Source organism: Serinus canaria, chromosome 8 (genome assembly GCF_022539315.1).
Source record: "Serinus canaria isolate serCan28SL12 chromosome 8, serCan2020, whole genome shotgun sequence".
Lineage (NCBI taxonomy): Eukaryota > Metazoa > Chordata > Aves > Passeriformes > Fringillidae > Serinus > Serinus canaria.
This window is the reverse complement of record NC_066322.1, coordinates 24,021,362-24,036,849: the sequence shown is the minus strand read 5'-3', so window position 1 is coordinate 24,036,849 and position 15,488 is coordinate 24,021,362. Positions and strand designations below refer to the sequence as shown.

The 15,488-nt window shown below is 43.3% G+C and overlaps 1 protein-coding gene across 1 annotated transcript in view; it reads right to left on the bottom strand.

The window, feature by feature from the left end:
• HMCN1 (hemicentin 1) overlaps positions 1 to 15,488 on the bottom strand; it is a 165,321-nt gene that overhangs the window by 76,088 nt on the left and 73,745 nt on the right. Inside the window, 14 exon segments of the mRNA XM_009088425.4 lie at positions 325 to 479; positions 783 to 952; positions 1,480 to 1,588; positions 2,520 to 2,801; positions 3,557 to 3,835; positions 5,629 to 5,783; positions 6,786 to 6,912; positions 7,359 to 7,506; positions 8,130 to 8,260; positions 9,233 to 9,427; positions 9,797 to 9,892; positions 10,779 to 11,051; positions 12,343 to 12,470; positions 14,677 to 14,851. Of these exon segments, the coding sequence (XP_009086673.3) occupies positions 325 to 479; positions 783 to 952; positions 1,480 to 1,588; positions 2,520 to 2,801; positions 3,557 to 3,835; positions 5,629 to 5,783; positions 6,786 to 6,912; positions 7,359 to 7,506; positions 8,130 to 8,260; positions 9,233 to 9,427; positions 9,797 to 9,892; positions 10,779 to 11,051; positions 12,343 to 12,470; positions 14,677 to 14,851 (2,423 nt within the window).

Sequence of the window (15,488 nt, the reverse complement as noted above, 5' to 3'; positions counted from 1 at the left end):
AGGGATGAGTGGCTAGAGCCTCCTCACAATCAGCAGATAAGCATTTGACCTTGAAAGGTTAAGTACAACTGGAAGGAGACAGATTCTGAATTTCCAGTCACGGACTCTCCTGATATGAGGTGTCTAGTGGGATTCAGTCTACTGAACTCTGCTATTACCTGAGACAGCACCCTAATCAGGCAGAAAGGCCCTCACTCTGCAGGATGACCCTTAAGCGCTTTGGTATTACAGTGTGAGAGAAGCGAAAGGAAAAGAAGCACTAGCATGTATAACTTACAGCAATTATCTTCCATGGTTTGGATCCCATAAAAGAATCATGCTTACTCTGATATTTCCCCTGGCTATGTTTACTGGCTGTCCATCTTTTAACCAGGTTATGGAAGGGCTGGGGATGCCACTGGCTATGCACTGCAGTGTCACAGGCTTATGGAGCACAACTGCTCTCTCGGAAGGCCCAGCCGATTTAATGGTCGGAGGAACTGCAAAAAGCACCAGAAAAAAATGTTGCCTCATTTAAACATGTACATTTAAATATACAGAAGCAGTATCCCAGAGGTAAGTGCAGCTTTATTCTACTTCCAGATCTAGTGGAAGGTGTCCCTGCCATGGCTGGTGTTCAACTCAAACCATTCTATGATTCTATTTCATCTAATCTCCTCTCCAGTTTTACAACCTGCTAATGCAAATAAACATTTATAAAAAGCTTGAGCACCTTCTTGCCAGCAATTTGAAATAAAAGCAGTCTGCTGTCTGCTGCTTCCCGCCCACCTTGAGTAACCTACCGTGCACTGTAACATCAAATTCCTTCTCATGTTCTCCCGCCTTGTTTGCAGCCACACATTTATAGCGGCCGCTGTCTGACACTTGAGCTTGAGAGATGACAAGTTTCTGTCCATTTAATAAGACCTTGCGTCCAGCCTCCTCTCCAACTGGCTGACCATCTTTGAACCACCTACCAAAAAGGAAGTTCCATTTCACTTGCCAGTGAAAATAAGATCAACAATAATCTTAAAATATGTACAATTCTATTAAACAGAATGCCTCAGTAACTCCGCCTGCATTCCCAGGGAAGTCTGGAAGTGTCAGGTTGTATTCCCCTTGTCTGAACAGCCACTAAAGACAGTGTCAGAAAGGTGACAGCAGATACCACCAGAGGCAGAGAGGAACCTCCAAAGCAAAAGCAATCATGGGTGGCAGAAGAAAGGGCACATTAAGTTGCATTAGCAAAGGACTTAAAGTTTTGTCTGCTCTTGTTTTCTATCCTTATCTCCAGGACATGGATATTGGCACAACAAATCAAACTACTTTAAAATGAAATCCTGATGTTGCCAAGTGAGTGCCTGATGGTGCTATCAGTGGAGCCAGGAGTTTGTCCTCTACTCATTAACCACCACTGATTAACACAGGTGGTTCATTAACCTCACCTAACCAGCCAGCAGATTTATTTATCTTTTTCTACCGTCATACCAGTGCCCTTACGTGATAGTTGGTGAGGGTGTCCCTCTTGCTGAACAATCCAGCTCCAAAGGGCTATGGAGAATCACAATGTAGCCCAAGAGCTCATCCCCACCTTCCACAAATGGTGGCACTGTAAGAGAGAAAAATCCCCCAAGAGAAACGTTTACACATCAGAAATATCAAACAAGTCTCTCTCAAATTGCACTGTTAAACACACACTGATTCATTATGAACCACTGTTCCTTTTTGAAGGGAAACATCTGCACAGTGACATTTAGTGGCTTCAAATCACTGCTCTCATTTTTTTACTGTTTCTTGTTTGGTTGTGTCTTCCAGATTCTGTCAGAAGAACCTTGTGAAAGGAGGGAAGGCGAGGGTGCTTTTGGCACCCTTTGTCAGCAAAACAAAGGTGCAGAGGATCCTCTTCCAGGTCCTCTTCACCCTGTCTCATCCTCTCTGGGAAGAAGAACTGCCACACAGCTCCTCCACTATCAAGACCAGTGACATATACCTGCAGAAGCAGAAGGGATGTTCTACATCTGCATTCAGTATTATGTTCAAGTGAGCAAAACCTAAAAATCAGTCTTTACTGTTCTCTCCCTTGTCAGAAGGCCCCAAGACATTCAGAAGGGACTGCTGAAATACAGACTGTGTAATGGATTCAAGGGATACATAATATTTTTTTTTTTAGTATAAGGTTCAAAACTTGCTCAACACAAATTCAGAGAAAAATGTCCTCTCCCAGAGGCAGCTGCTAGGTGATATTTCTAATGTATTTCTGCAATTTTATTCTCTGAAGACAAGTAAGAAGAATTTTAGAGGTTGCTGAGAATATGTACCTACCACATACACAAAAATCCTTCAAGAACTAACCTGAAAGTACAAGTCTTCAACTGTCCTTTAGCCCTGGACAAAAAAGTTGTGCAGTGCTAGTTCAGCTAGACACAGAGAATGACTAATTCATCTTAATATATTAATACCAACAGAAATAAAACCATAGGTTTTATGGAACTTTTCCATCTTAGGTTTATGGGAACCTGATAAATCTGAAGCTCACACACCTAAGATTTCAACGTCGTACTTGATTTCTTGCTCTCCAGCTATGCTTGTGGCCACACACCAGTACTGGCCCTGGTCAGCCTCAACGGCGTTCAGGATCTCCAGCTGCTTGCCCCCAGCCAGGACACGGAGCTTGTCACTTGCTTTCACAGGAACTCTATCTTTTAACCAGGTCAGGAGAGGGGGAGGGTTGCCAGCAGCCTTACACTCCAACGTCAGAGAATTCCCAGCAACCACCTGCCTGCTCTGGGCTGTGTCAGCATCGCCCTCAATTACTGGAGGAACTGCAGAAAGGAAGAAATATATTGCAAGCCATTAATTCTGTAGCCAGAAAATGTATTAAGAGAAAATGGCTTTGTTCCACCCACTCTGGCTCCATCTGCCATCACGTCACGCACAATTTCATGTGAGAATTTGCTGCTGGGGCAAGGCAGAGAAGTCAAATGACGTAGCTCAAAATTGACCAGCTGTATAAAACAGAGGATATGCAGTACTTTGAGAGGGAAGAACTAGACAAGAAGGACTTAAAGGAGTACAGTAAATATCCCAACCAGAGTGGTTCTTTCAAGTAAGTATTGCTTAGCATGCAGCTGTGAGACAGAGAATGGATATACATAGTAGAGAAATAGCTGAGTAGAAGAAAGCATGGTACCAAGGCCAGTGAAGGGAGGGCAGGGTTAGATAGGTTATGGGGAAGGAATTGGTCCCTGTGAGGGTGGGCAGGCCCTGGCACAGGGTGCCCAGAGAAGCTGTGGCTGCCCCCAGATCCCTGCAAGCGTCCAAGGCTAGGCTGGATGGGTCTTGGAGGGTGGGACTGGATGGACTTTAAGGTCCCTTTCAACCTACACCATTTTATGATTCCATTAAGTCAAGAGCTGTTGGAGAGTTCCATAAAGCAGAGGGTCTAAATCTCCCTCTACATAGCCCTGCCAACAGAGGCCAGAATTTAATCACAGCCACTGCCAGGCAGCAGAGGCTGAAGATCTCTTCCACAGCTGTTCTGCAGGAGCAGTAAGGCAACCCAGGAGCTGTCCCTCACCGTAGACATCCACGTGGAAGAGCTTCTCTGCGGCCCCCGCAGTGCTGCTCGCGCGACACGAGTACTGAGCAGAGTCTGACACCTGTGCCCGTGGGATCTGCAGGAACTGCCCTCTGTCCACGTACAGAGCCTGGGGGCTGGAAATCACACGCTGCCCATCCTTGTACCAGGTGATGGTAGGCACAGGGATTCCCTTGGTTTCACATTCCAGATTTATCAGGTTGTTGAGGAGCACTGATACCTCTGTGGTAATGTTTCCTCCCTTAATACTGGGGGGGACTAGTTTAAAAGACAAAACAACAACATTAAAGCCTTAGACTACAAAGTATGTGCAGATTTTAACAAAATATTAGAATGCTGTAAGAATAAAATATCTTCATCAGCCCTCCAACCCTTCCTGCTGTGTTTTGTTTGGTTCTTTGCCCAGCAGAGCTCATCTATCACCTGTACAGTCCTTCAAGGCACACAGGATGGAAAGCATGAAGAGAACACAACAAAAAGGCCACCAGGCTCCAACATGTGGCAGGTGAGGACAGCTGGGCCTCCATGCCTCCTGCAGTACACTTGGGTAGCCCTCTTCCCTGTCTCCAAAGAAAGAGCAATCCTTGGATGCCTTGGGTGGCTCATCCTCCCAACAAGGATCCTGCTATTGAAAATACCAAACACACCCAAGACCCTCCTCAACAGCAGTGGGAACTGCTCCGTGCTCCAAACTTTTGAGGATGAAGTCAGTTACTTTGAGTCTAAGTATGAGCTTAATAGTCTTGCTTTATGTTCCTATTTTTGAAGCTTTTTGGCCCATAGTCATTTCCCTTGCTCTCTAGGCAGCAGGACTCGGATTTTTCTAGCAAACAAGCTCTTGTGTAAATCAGCCAATATAAAGAGTTCGTAAATCTCTATAGAAGCAATAAAAACACAGCGCAATTGGCAACGACTAAATTTATGGCTGCTGAAAGGACCAGACACATCTGGCAGACACATTGACTCCTCTGCTGCCAAACATGCTCAGTACATCCACAGATTCCTCTGACTTCTACAGTGGTCATTGAGAACACCACTGCAGAAATGCAAAGTGTCTGTGAACAGATGGATTCCCACCTGAGACAGGTCCTGCAGTTATCAAAACACAATGAAATATTTACTAATTAAACATTTTTTGTATCAAAAACCTCAAATCCACTGAATATGCTGAACCAGTTCAAAGGCAACTGCATTTCTCTATCAGAAATGAGGAATGATTTTAATATGGTGTTTTGGGAAAATATCAAAGCCAAAAGCAGGGCTAAACAGCTAAAACAAACTAATAACTAGCAAGAATTAGCACTGAGGTTCCTCACTCTGTGGGCTTCTGTTTGTCTAGCCAGGACTAATGAGAAATACAAAAGTAAAGAGAAGTTCCATTCTGCTGTCACAAATTCATCTTTCCTAAAGAACCTGAAATAAATCTACTCATGATTTTATCTGTGGGGAAGTGGGGGAAGCTGTTTTACTCCTCTCATCTCAGAACAGCCACAATCCCCTGCAAGTCCTCCCAGCATTCTCTTTGCTCCTGATAGAAAAGGGTCTCACCAAGCCTTGTGTGCAGCCTCATTCCTGTGCCTGCGGGTGCTCTGTGCTTCACAAATGTCCCAGATGAGGGAAATAATGCACATTAAGTTCACAGAATCACACACAACATTCAGGAACAAATCCATAGCAAGGGAGGACTTGAGAGCTAACAGACTCAAATCCTTACCCTTCACACTCCAGGCACAAGAATTTGTGAGTCCCATGAAGTACAGGTTGTATCCTGGCATCAGGTTAAGAAAAATAAGACTAAATGTGTATCAAAATCAAAATTTTAATCATTTTCTCCTCCCTAAGACAGATCAAAACAATGAAGACAATGTGATAATAAAAATTCAGTTGAAACTAACAGCAGAATTTGAGAACATTATTATTAATTAAACTTACACACAAATTTTGTAGCATCAGAGACTTAATTTGCATTTGTCTGAGTATCTCCAGTCAAAAAGAAAACCGTAAGAGTAAAACAAGAGGATCTTCTGGGATCAGGCATCCCATAAACTTACCATGGACAACAAGCCTGACCTCCTTCACTTGTTTGCCAGCAGTGTTGGTGGCACTGCACTGGTAGCGACCCTTGTCAACCCTGCGAGCACTCTTGATGTGGAGAACTTGGTCCCTGTCCAGGAGCTCAACATTGGGATCACCCAAAAACAAGGGCCTGAAACAGAGACCACTTTGCTTCACAGAATTCTGCCCCACCCCTTCAGCATTGATTTAAACTGACAGTAAGAAGAAGAGGTCCTTTGCTGGCAATAATTGCACCATTCCAGAGTGCCATTTAGCACTACATTAATAGCTTTAATCAAAAGAACCAACATGCAGTGACAAGGTATTATGATTAACTCTTCTCCTAACTTCTAAAAGAAATCAAACCACAGAAAGTACTTTTCTCAGACCTCCAGGATGCCAGCACCAGAGCCAGAGTCACACAAGTGACCTCAGCTCCTAATTTATTTAGTCATGCCAGGCCTTTGCTGATAACAAAATGTCAACTACTACACAGGAACAACATATCCATAGCAAAGGGTAAGGAATTGTCACAGCAGAGTATCTGTGAGTCCTGACCAATGCCTATACTGAACCACATTGTTAAACACAAAAAACACCCAGCCCAGCTGGGTTTTTAGCTAATATTTAAAAATTCTTCTGGTGTGCTTTCCTGGAAGATGAAATGAGGAATGGAAAACATGCAGGGTATAAAAGTTTTCGAACATATATATGTATATAAAAACTTTCAGATCTTTAATGTATATATCCAGAACTGCACAAGGCACTAGCCAGCAAAACATCTGATACAAGTTCTATCTACCAGTGAAAAAATCATCTCAGCTAAATAACTGCATTTTTACTACTAATGTGTGAAAAATAATTCAGGTAGAATAACTCACAGAAAAAACCCAAAGAAAAGGTTCTGCTAATCTTGCTGCAACCATCATCTCTCTACAAAAACTCAAAATCTGCTCTGCAAGTGCCAGTAATGGGTGAGTTCAGAAAGGAAAGTGGGATGTTAAGTTTTGATTACAGAGTTTACCACCTCACACCACCCCAAAATCTGTGACACTAAGTTAACACAAAGTAGTTAAACATTGCACACCTCCTTCCTCTCTGCTCTAGGGGAGGAAGAGCCTGACACAAACCACAAAAGCTGCAATATACTCACTTGCCATCCTTGAACCAGTGAATGTCAGGAACAGGGAAGCCTTTGGCTCTGCATTCCAGACGGATTTCCTGGTTGAGGATGACTGCCACTTCACCAGGGCTATCAGCACCTATTATGCTCGGTGGAACTTTAAAAAGACAAACATTAAGGAAGGACTGGTATTTAGCCTGGGAACCCATGCCCTGTGACTGAAGGGAATGCAGCTGGATCTTACTATTCCCTTGAAACACCTTTAGTGTTCACTGCAGAGGGAATTCTGCAGATCACCACAGTGTGTCTATAGTGACAAACACTTCCACACCTGTACTGGTGAACTGTCACACTGCACACCCCAAATACAAAACAAAGCATCAAAGCCCAGAAATCAAAAGCAATATTTTGTCTGTGTTGCTAGAAGAATGTCAAAGTTTAAGCACTCAGTGCTTCAGCAGCCAATAATTCATGGGCAGTGAGTAGAAGAATCTATTAATAATGAGTTGAAATTTATTGGCTTCTTAAATATCAACTGCTTTTCCAATCACCAACTAAAGCCCAAACCAAACAAAAAACCAACCCCAAAGCCATGGAACTAACCAAGTATATGGAGGTTAAACAGCTTCTCAGAACTTCCTGCTACATTTATGGCTTTGCATGAATACTGTCCTGCGTCCTCAGTAGTAGCTTTCAGGAGCTTCAGTATCTTCCCATTGTGCAAAATCTGGAGAGCACTGCTTTCCACAACCTTAGAGGAACCCGAGACATTAGCCTTATGTGATCCAAGCTACAGCAGCCAAGTATCACAGCTGGATTTTTATAAGAAAATGGTAGTTTTAGTGGAAGGATAATCTGTTTCCCCTTTCAGTTTCAGCACTAATCTCCTGCCCTGCTGCAATGTATTCAATATGGTTTGTAGCTCAGCCTAGGGTAGGGAGTGGGGAAACTCCAACCAGCAGCAATGGGCAGTCCCAGGAGTGCATAAAGGGACGTCTTCTCATCTTAAGCTATGACTTATCAGCTACAAGTGGAAACAGAGGACTCAAGGATAATCCTGAAGAATTCAATTCACTTCCAAAAGTTCTTATTTCTCCATCTACAGAATGAAAAAAAATGGCAATATTGGTCCCCTCTGCATGGACTAGAATCTACAATACTGGGGGATTGCCAACGTCAACTCCTAAGGGAATATTGAAAATAAAGAGTTTACATTTGACTTACAGAATTAACGGATGAGCTGTATTTAGCTGCCTTTTTGTGGGGGTGTTCTTAGAGCACTTAAATTTACATAAAGGCATTTACCTGTATTTATTTTGAATGAAGTCCCATACCAAGCCCTCCAAAGTCCACAGTGAGATTAATCCAACATACCTGGATATCATCCTTATACCAGGAGATGACTGGAGAGGGGTTACCAGTTACTTCACAGAAGAGACTTACAGGGTGATAAACAACCACAGATGTATTTGTCACCTTATCTTGATCTCTGATTTCAGGAGGAACTGCAAGAAAGTTCAACATTAGGACTTCGTACTCCAGTGCTTTCCCCTTTCCTCCTTTCCATCCCAGTCAAGGACCACTACAAATCAAAATTTCTCAAACCCTTCTCATTCCCTTCCCAACATTTCCATTTGTCTTTAGGCTCTGGTCACATCTCCCTGCATCCTTTCTTCTCTTTGCCAAAAACAGTCTTCTTGTGCTCAGTAACAGACTCCCAGGGAAATTCTCTCTAACACAAGCACCATCAACATTTTAAGAGAATAATCCTAAAATTAATCTGAAATTTAATCTTGAAATGTAGTGTTATTTGTTTAGCATATGAAGGAAGCCTATTCCAGAGTCATCCTTCCTCTTCACTGGTCCAGTCATGCCCAAGAACACCATCTATCATTTGCCCCACTATGCTTGCAGAGAGAATGGCCCTAAATTGTTGATTAGAAAGTTCCAACCCCACTGAGGAGATGGAATTCCTGATCTTCTCAAAACTGCATAATCCTTCTCAGGCATTAGAACTTACTGTCATGGTAAGTGAACAAGTCTGGAATAAAAGTAGTTTGTACAGTTTCTATTTACTAACTAGGATTCTCGAAGATGAAGAATATCAGCAAATAGAAAACCTCCTAGTCTGTGTTCACTCTGATAACTCTTCTCTCATTTGGAATGCAGATCTAGCCCTCAATCTGTAACTTCTACAGTACAAAGCTTCATTTGTTATTCGCATTAAAATTTTCAAGTAAAACTGGAGTTTCTATCAGTAAGATCCTTGAGCAAAACAAGGATGGTTTGTGCATAAAGCTACAGAGAACAGAAAAAACAGGGGAAAAGAAAACCTACAAAGAGTATCAGAAAAACAGGAAGTACTCAGATTTTATAATTTAACAGCATAAGGGCAGATTTGGGCCATGCAATTTACAAGGAGAAAACAGAAGACACTTTCCCAAGGCAGCTCCCCAAGAGCTGTATGTATCATTTACCATGGACTTTCAGGCTGTATCTCCTCTGGGTGCTCCCAGCCTCGTTGGCTGCCACGCAGACATAGTCCCCACTGTCTGAGGGTGTGAGGGCAGCTATGACCAGCAGGGTCCCATCCTCCAGCACCGAGAGCCCCGGCTCAGCCCCGCTCAGCTCCCGCCCGTTCCGCAGCCACTTGATGGCAGGCTTGGGAATACCTGCAAGGACAAGGGGAAACGGCCACAAATGCTTCCCTCAGCTCAGAACAAGACTGATTCAAACAACTCCTGCTGCTTGCTGGAAGAACAACACACAGGGAGGCCAGGAGCTTCGAAGAGGAAGCTCCAGCTGCTACAGGATGATTTTAACATTAAAAATCCTCATCCTAAACACTGTAAAATCCTTGTTGGCTAGCAATGACTTTCTACAGGACTTCCACACACAGTGGTGATTTAAATCACTGTTAGTTTGAATTTTTCCATATAGAACATACATGGAAAATACTGTGTGGATTGGACATTTTTACAGCAGCGTTGTAATGTGCAATGGCCAGCAGATAAAGATCCTTTTGTCACCAAGACACTCACCTTTTGCAGGGCATGGGAATGCAATGTACTGGTTGGCCACTCTTTCTTGGAAAGGGCTGTTGAATGGAGGGTCCAGGTCCTCAATAGTGGGAGGCTCTGAAAGAAAATTAGACCCAAAAAACTGCTTGATCTCTGCTCCAAATATAAAAATACAGTTTGACTATACATAACACTAAGTCTCTCTCATTCACATGAGGTCACATTCCTATAACCCTCTTTACATTGACTGGAATGGCTACTGCACAAGTAGTTTCCGTTTCAGTGGGAATATTTAGGAAGCAAGCAGTACAAAGAGGCTTTCAAGCTTGACAGAAAATAGTTCTCTTTAAATCTTGCTAAATTTATTTTGAAGGCAATGTTTCTGCATAATCTGAAAAATATTACTTTAACTGTTGTTTCCCACATCACATATTTTAGTGCTACTGCCATCCTTTGTTCTCAAGTCTCATTTTAAACTCCTGTGCAGACTGAGACTATATGAAGCATATTCTTTATAATTAAATAAAGTTACTGAGAGTTCTTTGTTGTCTGTAGGAAGCATTTCTCAGCATCTCTAATCCAAAGGGATCAGAATGTTGCCTTTAGACTTTTGCAAGGAAGAAACAATTCCTGCTTAGCTTAAGTCAGTCATGCTCCATTGACATCTGTCAGCCCTCAGGTGAGGAGCTGCACTACGTATTTAAATTGGCACACTGACCACTTACCCTTTTACCATTTCAACATCATTTTTTAATTTAAACATAGAGAGAGAAAGCGTGTGCACACTTCTTTTTTTCATTTCTGCAACCTCTCCAAAGACTAGTTGCTCATTCTAACTCTCCTCAATTACCATCAGAACATAACATCTAAACCAGATGTGTCTTTTGCATCACATAACAGTGGGTGAGAGAAAGCCCTGCCCTGCAAGGCCCCAACCCCACACCACTGGCAGAGAGTCCCTGCCAGCCCAGGCCAGGGCAGGAGCGTGGCCCCAGACGAGTACCTTGCACTTGTACTGTGACCTCTGCCGTGTCACTGCCAGCACTGTTGGTGGCCACACAGGTGTAGATGCCAGCATCAGGGAGCTGGACACTGCTGATGCCCAGAGCTCCATCCGGGCTCTGTAGGAACTTCCCCCCATCTGTGGGCACGGGACTTGTGCCTCGGAACCAAGAGACCAACGGGGCAGGGACGCCCTGGGCACTGCAGGGAAGCTCCACTCGCTGCCCAGCCTGCACTTTCAGAATTCGAGGCCCACGCTGGATCCTTGGAGGAACTGAGGAAGATAAGTTTAGTCCACAGAAACGTAAAAGAAACAATGTACAAGGTCTTTCTTCAGGCTGGGAGAGCTGGGGGTGTTCAGCCTGGTGAAGAGAAGGTTCCAGGGAGACCATGCAGCACGTTCCAGCGCCTAAGGGGGCTCCAGGAGAGCTGGAGGGGGACTGGGGACAAGGGAAGGAGGGACAGGACAAGAGGGAACTATTTTTAACTAAGAGAGGGGAGATTCACAGCAGGTATAAGAAAGAAATTTTCTATGCTGAAGGTGGCGAGGCATCGGCATAGGATGCTCAGAGAAGCTGTGGCTGCCCTTGGATCCCTGGAAGGGTCCAAGGCCAGGCTGGACAGGGCTTGGGGCACTCTGGGATAGTGGGAGGTGTCTCTGCCCATGGCAGGGGTGGTACTGGATGGCCTTTTAAAAGTCTCTTTCAACTCATTTTATGATCCTATGAAATTCATTTCTATTTTTATCATTTTACAAAATGTTTCTTATTTACTGAAATTAAATGCCCTCAGGTGACTACAAGAGCAGCACTGCATGTTCTCTGCACAGAACAGGATGGGAGATACCCTGGTGCTGAATTTATCTGAACAAGCCACACTGCATGACTCCCGTGAGCACTGCCATATTCTGAGCACACTGGAAGAGCTGTGGGCACTGGGTCTTCATAACACAAAACAATTCAAAAGCTTTTATGATAGAGTTAATCACATTTCCCTTTTGAAATTTTAATTTCCTTTCCCTAATCCCTGATCTTTGTATGTTTCCAAACACAAGTTCAGACAAGGGAGATAAAATACGACTGGAAGTGATTTTGCTGGTCCTACAGAATAATATCAATTCACCATAAGTCTTTTGCCACAATATTTTTTTTCCTAATTATCATTGGCAATAAAAAGACTTTTAAAAAATGCCTGAAATAATAACAAGTGACATTTTTCCAGACTTGACATAGTGTGAGTGTTTAAGAGACAGTGGTTGGGCCCCAGTGTGGGAAGAGCAGGAGAGATACAAAGGAGCAATACGAGATAAAGGTAAGAAAGAGAGAGGGACACAGGTCCTGGCTGGAGCCACTGGACACCTTTACACATATCTATGTATTTGTGGGTGTTTATACAATATTTACTTTCCACAAAATCAGTAACTCACATGTGAAGATAATACAACCTGAAAGAACAACAGCTGAGAGGATTTAATGTCAATTAGGAAAAAAACTTTGGAAACCTCTTAAAGATGCTCAGTTCCATGTGGAAACTTGCAGATGATGAACCCTGGAGCTCCAACTCACCATGTACACTGAGCTTCACTGACTGAGTCACGTTCCCAGCAATGTTTGTGGCGACACAGACATACATTCCACTGTCTGAGACTTGGGTCTCACTGATCTTCATCGACCCTGAGGGGAGGAAAGTGTGTCTGGAAAAAGAAGAAGCAGATAAACCATATAAACATGTGTGGAAAGGTGAATGACCTCTCCTTGCACACTGCTAATGTTTGCTGTGAGCTAAAAGAACACCACTGAACATATTATACAACTATGACTTATATATTTACTCCTTTTTTTCCTAACTCTTTATGGAGCCCCTATATTCAGAATACACAGCAAATATCTAAAATTTAGGATCCAAATTACAAAATTTGGTTCTAGCTATTTGTAGGACTTATTAAAATGTGATAGAGACAGAAAACTCGAGCTCTTCGCCCCCTTGTTAAAATTTTTTGTTCAGCTCAGGTCAGCAGGGCCAGAAAGTTAAAACTTTTATTACTGCTTCATCCTGGCAAAAAAGTGATGTTACATTGATTCAAGATGGAACACAGGATTTTGATTCAAAACTGCTAGTTCTGGTGTTTATAGGAATTGCCATTATTCCCCAGTAAATAATTAAGTTCTCCCACAGTTCTGGTCACAGATCTGTAACACCAGGAGCTACTTTGGCCAGCTAAGCCAAAATCTTCTGTATGAGTCAAACATAACAGAGAAAGGGAAAATAAGTGAGGAGGAAAGAAAAAATGACAGCTAAGGATTGATGAGAAGAAATCCAAGCCTGCCACTCCAGAACTGGTGAATCATCTGTTTTCCTTTCTTGGCACTAATTAGGACAACATTATCACAAGGACATAAATGGTGAATTTGGGGATTGCAAGGCTGGAGAGATGAATGAAAGTGAAATGTATTTTCTCCAGTGTAAAATCTGTCTGATACTACAAGTCAGCTGAGGAGGAATTGTTGTATCTTTCCAAACTTTTTAGCACTTTTTTTACAAGCCCAAAAGACAAATTTCTGAGGCAACTTCTCCTCCTTAATTTTGTCCAGTAATTACATTTGCTTTCTGATAAAAGTTCCTCCATATCTGATTTCCCCCTCCCTTTGTTTACTGTTCACATTTCTAACAAGATCTTTGGGTGGTCTCAATCAGTTCTGTTTGGACTAATCTGTAACTTTTGCTGACATCTGTAAACAATTTTATGGAATGGGCTGAGCTGGACTTCTGTTCCTCTGGACAACTTGGATCCCACCACAACAGCCACAAGCAAGTACACTAATTTATCAGTGTCTCCTGAGGTAAAACGAGGACAAGTAAGAGACGAAGAATGCAGATTTGTTAGCGCATGCAACACGGTCACAGGACACAGCAGAAAATCCCTCATGGATTACTGACAACAAGCCAAATCCCTGCACACAAGCCTCCTTCAGCAGACTCGGTGGCAAAAGATCTGCTGAGACTGTCACAGGCTCCCTGGAATGTCTCCAAGATGCAGGTTTGGCCACAAGGCAAAGAGGATCTCCAGTACAACTCCTTCGCTCAGACACTGGCTGATTCCACCCATGGGATCACTGGGAGACACCAGCACACACAGTGTGCCTGTGCCCAGCCTCGCCATTCCCTGTTTTATGGCCATAGCTGGTGTCTGGCCCTTCTGAGGGACCCTGAGGAGCAGAAAGCAGCAGCACAGCTGGTGACACTACCTGGCACTCCAATGGGGAGTGTCCAGGGAATAGCCACCAGCTCATATCCCTCTTGTTCTGTGCAACAGTAAATAATAAGGGAGAACTCCAACACTGTCCAACACAGTCCCCAGCTCTTCACTCTCTAAGGCTGTCAGCTCAACATCTTACAAATATTTAACGTTCAAAAGTCTCTGGTGAGTTTTTGAATCCAAAACACAGCACACAACATGCCCTTGTCAGCACACCCAAACATTTATCATCATCATCTGTATCCCACTGGCAGGCCAGGCTTCATGTAAATCACAGACAGCACTCCCCTGACATAAATGTGAAGTACATAAGAAAAGAAACACAGTTTTTAAACAATTATAATCATGCACAGACGATGTGGGTCTCTGGGCACCACTGCAGTACAAATACCCAGGATCTCTTACCTCCTGGCCCCCTGAGATTGGATATAAGCACATGCTGGAATGGGAGCTGTGCAACCATGCACAGGCTTAGCAGGCTAAGAGAGTTTCAAGACCCAGTACAACAGGTCAGGCAGAACAAAGCAACACTGTAACACCTTCTGAGCAATCCTGTGGCAGTCAGAAATCACACACCCTTCCAAAATCCTGACAGTTTACAGGCAGTTTCAGTTTTCTTTAGTTTTTCATCAAACACTGTTACCTTGGAGAGAATGGAGATATGAGCTGCATTTCTTTGGCCCAGGTAATTATGGGGGGTGGCAAGCTCCTCACTTCACATGGAAGTGTGACATCTTCCCCTGCAATTACTGAGACCTCTATGGGTTTATCATGTGCATTTTCTTGCTGGTCTCCAGGCCTGGACACTCTAGGTTTCACTATAACATGGAACATGTTAAGAAGCTGCAATGAATATACATATTTGTACAAATGTAACACCATACAACATCTCTTTTTTTTTTAGCAGGTACAAAACACTACAATCCTGTTTTAATGACCTGTCTGCAACAGAGATAAATCACTGCCATGCTGATGCACAGTGCCCACATGGAACACCACAAATACCAGAAAGCCTGGACTATCTATTAAAAAAGATGGACACAAAAAATGGCTGTAATTCCTGTGTGTGCTGAGCTCTGTATTGCATAGGTAGTTAGCAACCACTCCCTGAACTGTTACACAACAGCCCCAGCAACTCTGAGCCATAAAAGCCTTGCAAAGCATACCTACACCTGAACCAAATTTTAATAACATTGGATTGATGATGACAGGAAGGCTTGGGATTGGTGGGATTAAGGGATCTTCATTCCTCTCCCAGCAGGAAATTCTACTCCTGTACAGATGCCTCCTATCCACTTCCATAAAGCTGAAATTATGCTCAGCCCAAGGTCTGTGAACTTGAGGTAAGAGGGATAAGGAGGCTTTAAGGGAATTACAATGGCTGAGGCACAGGCCTTTTGTGATCAGCCATGTGTAGAACTGCCTGGTTTGGGAATCCAAAAGCACTAACTAGAG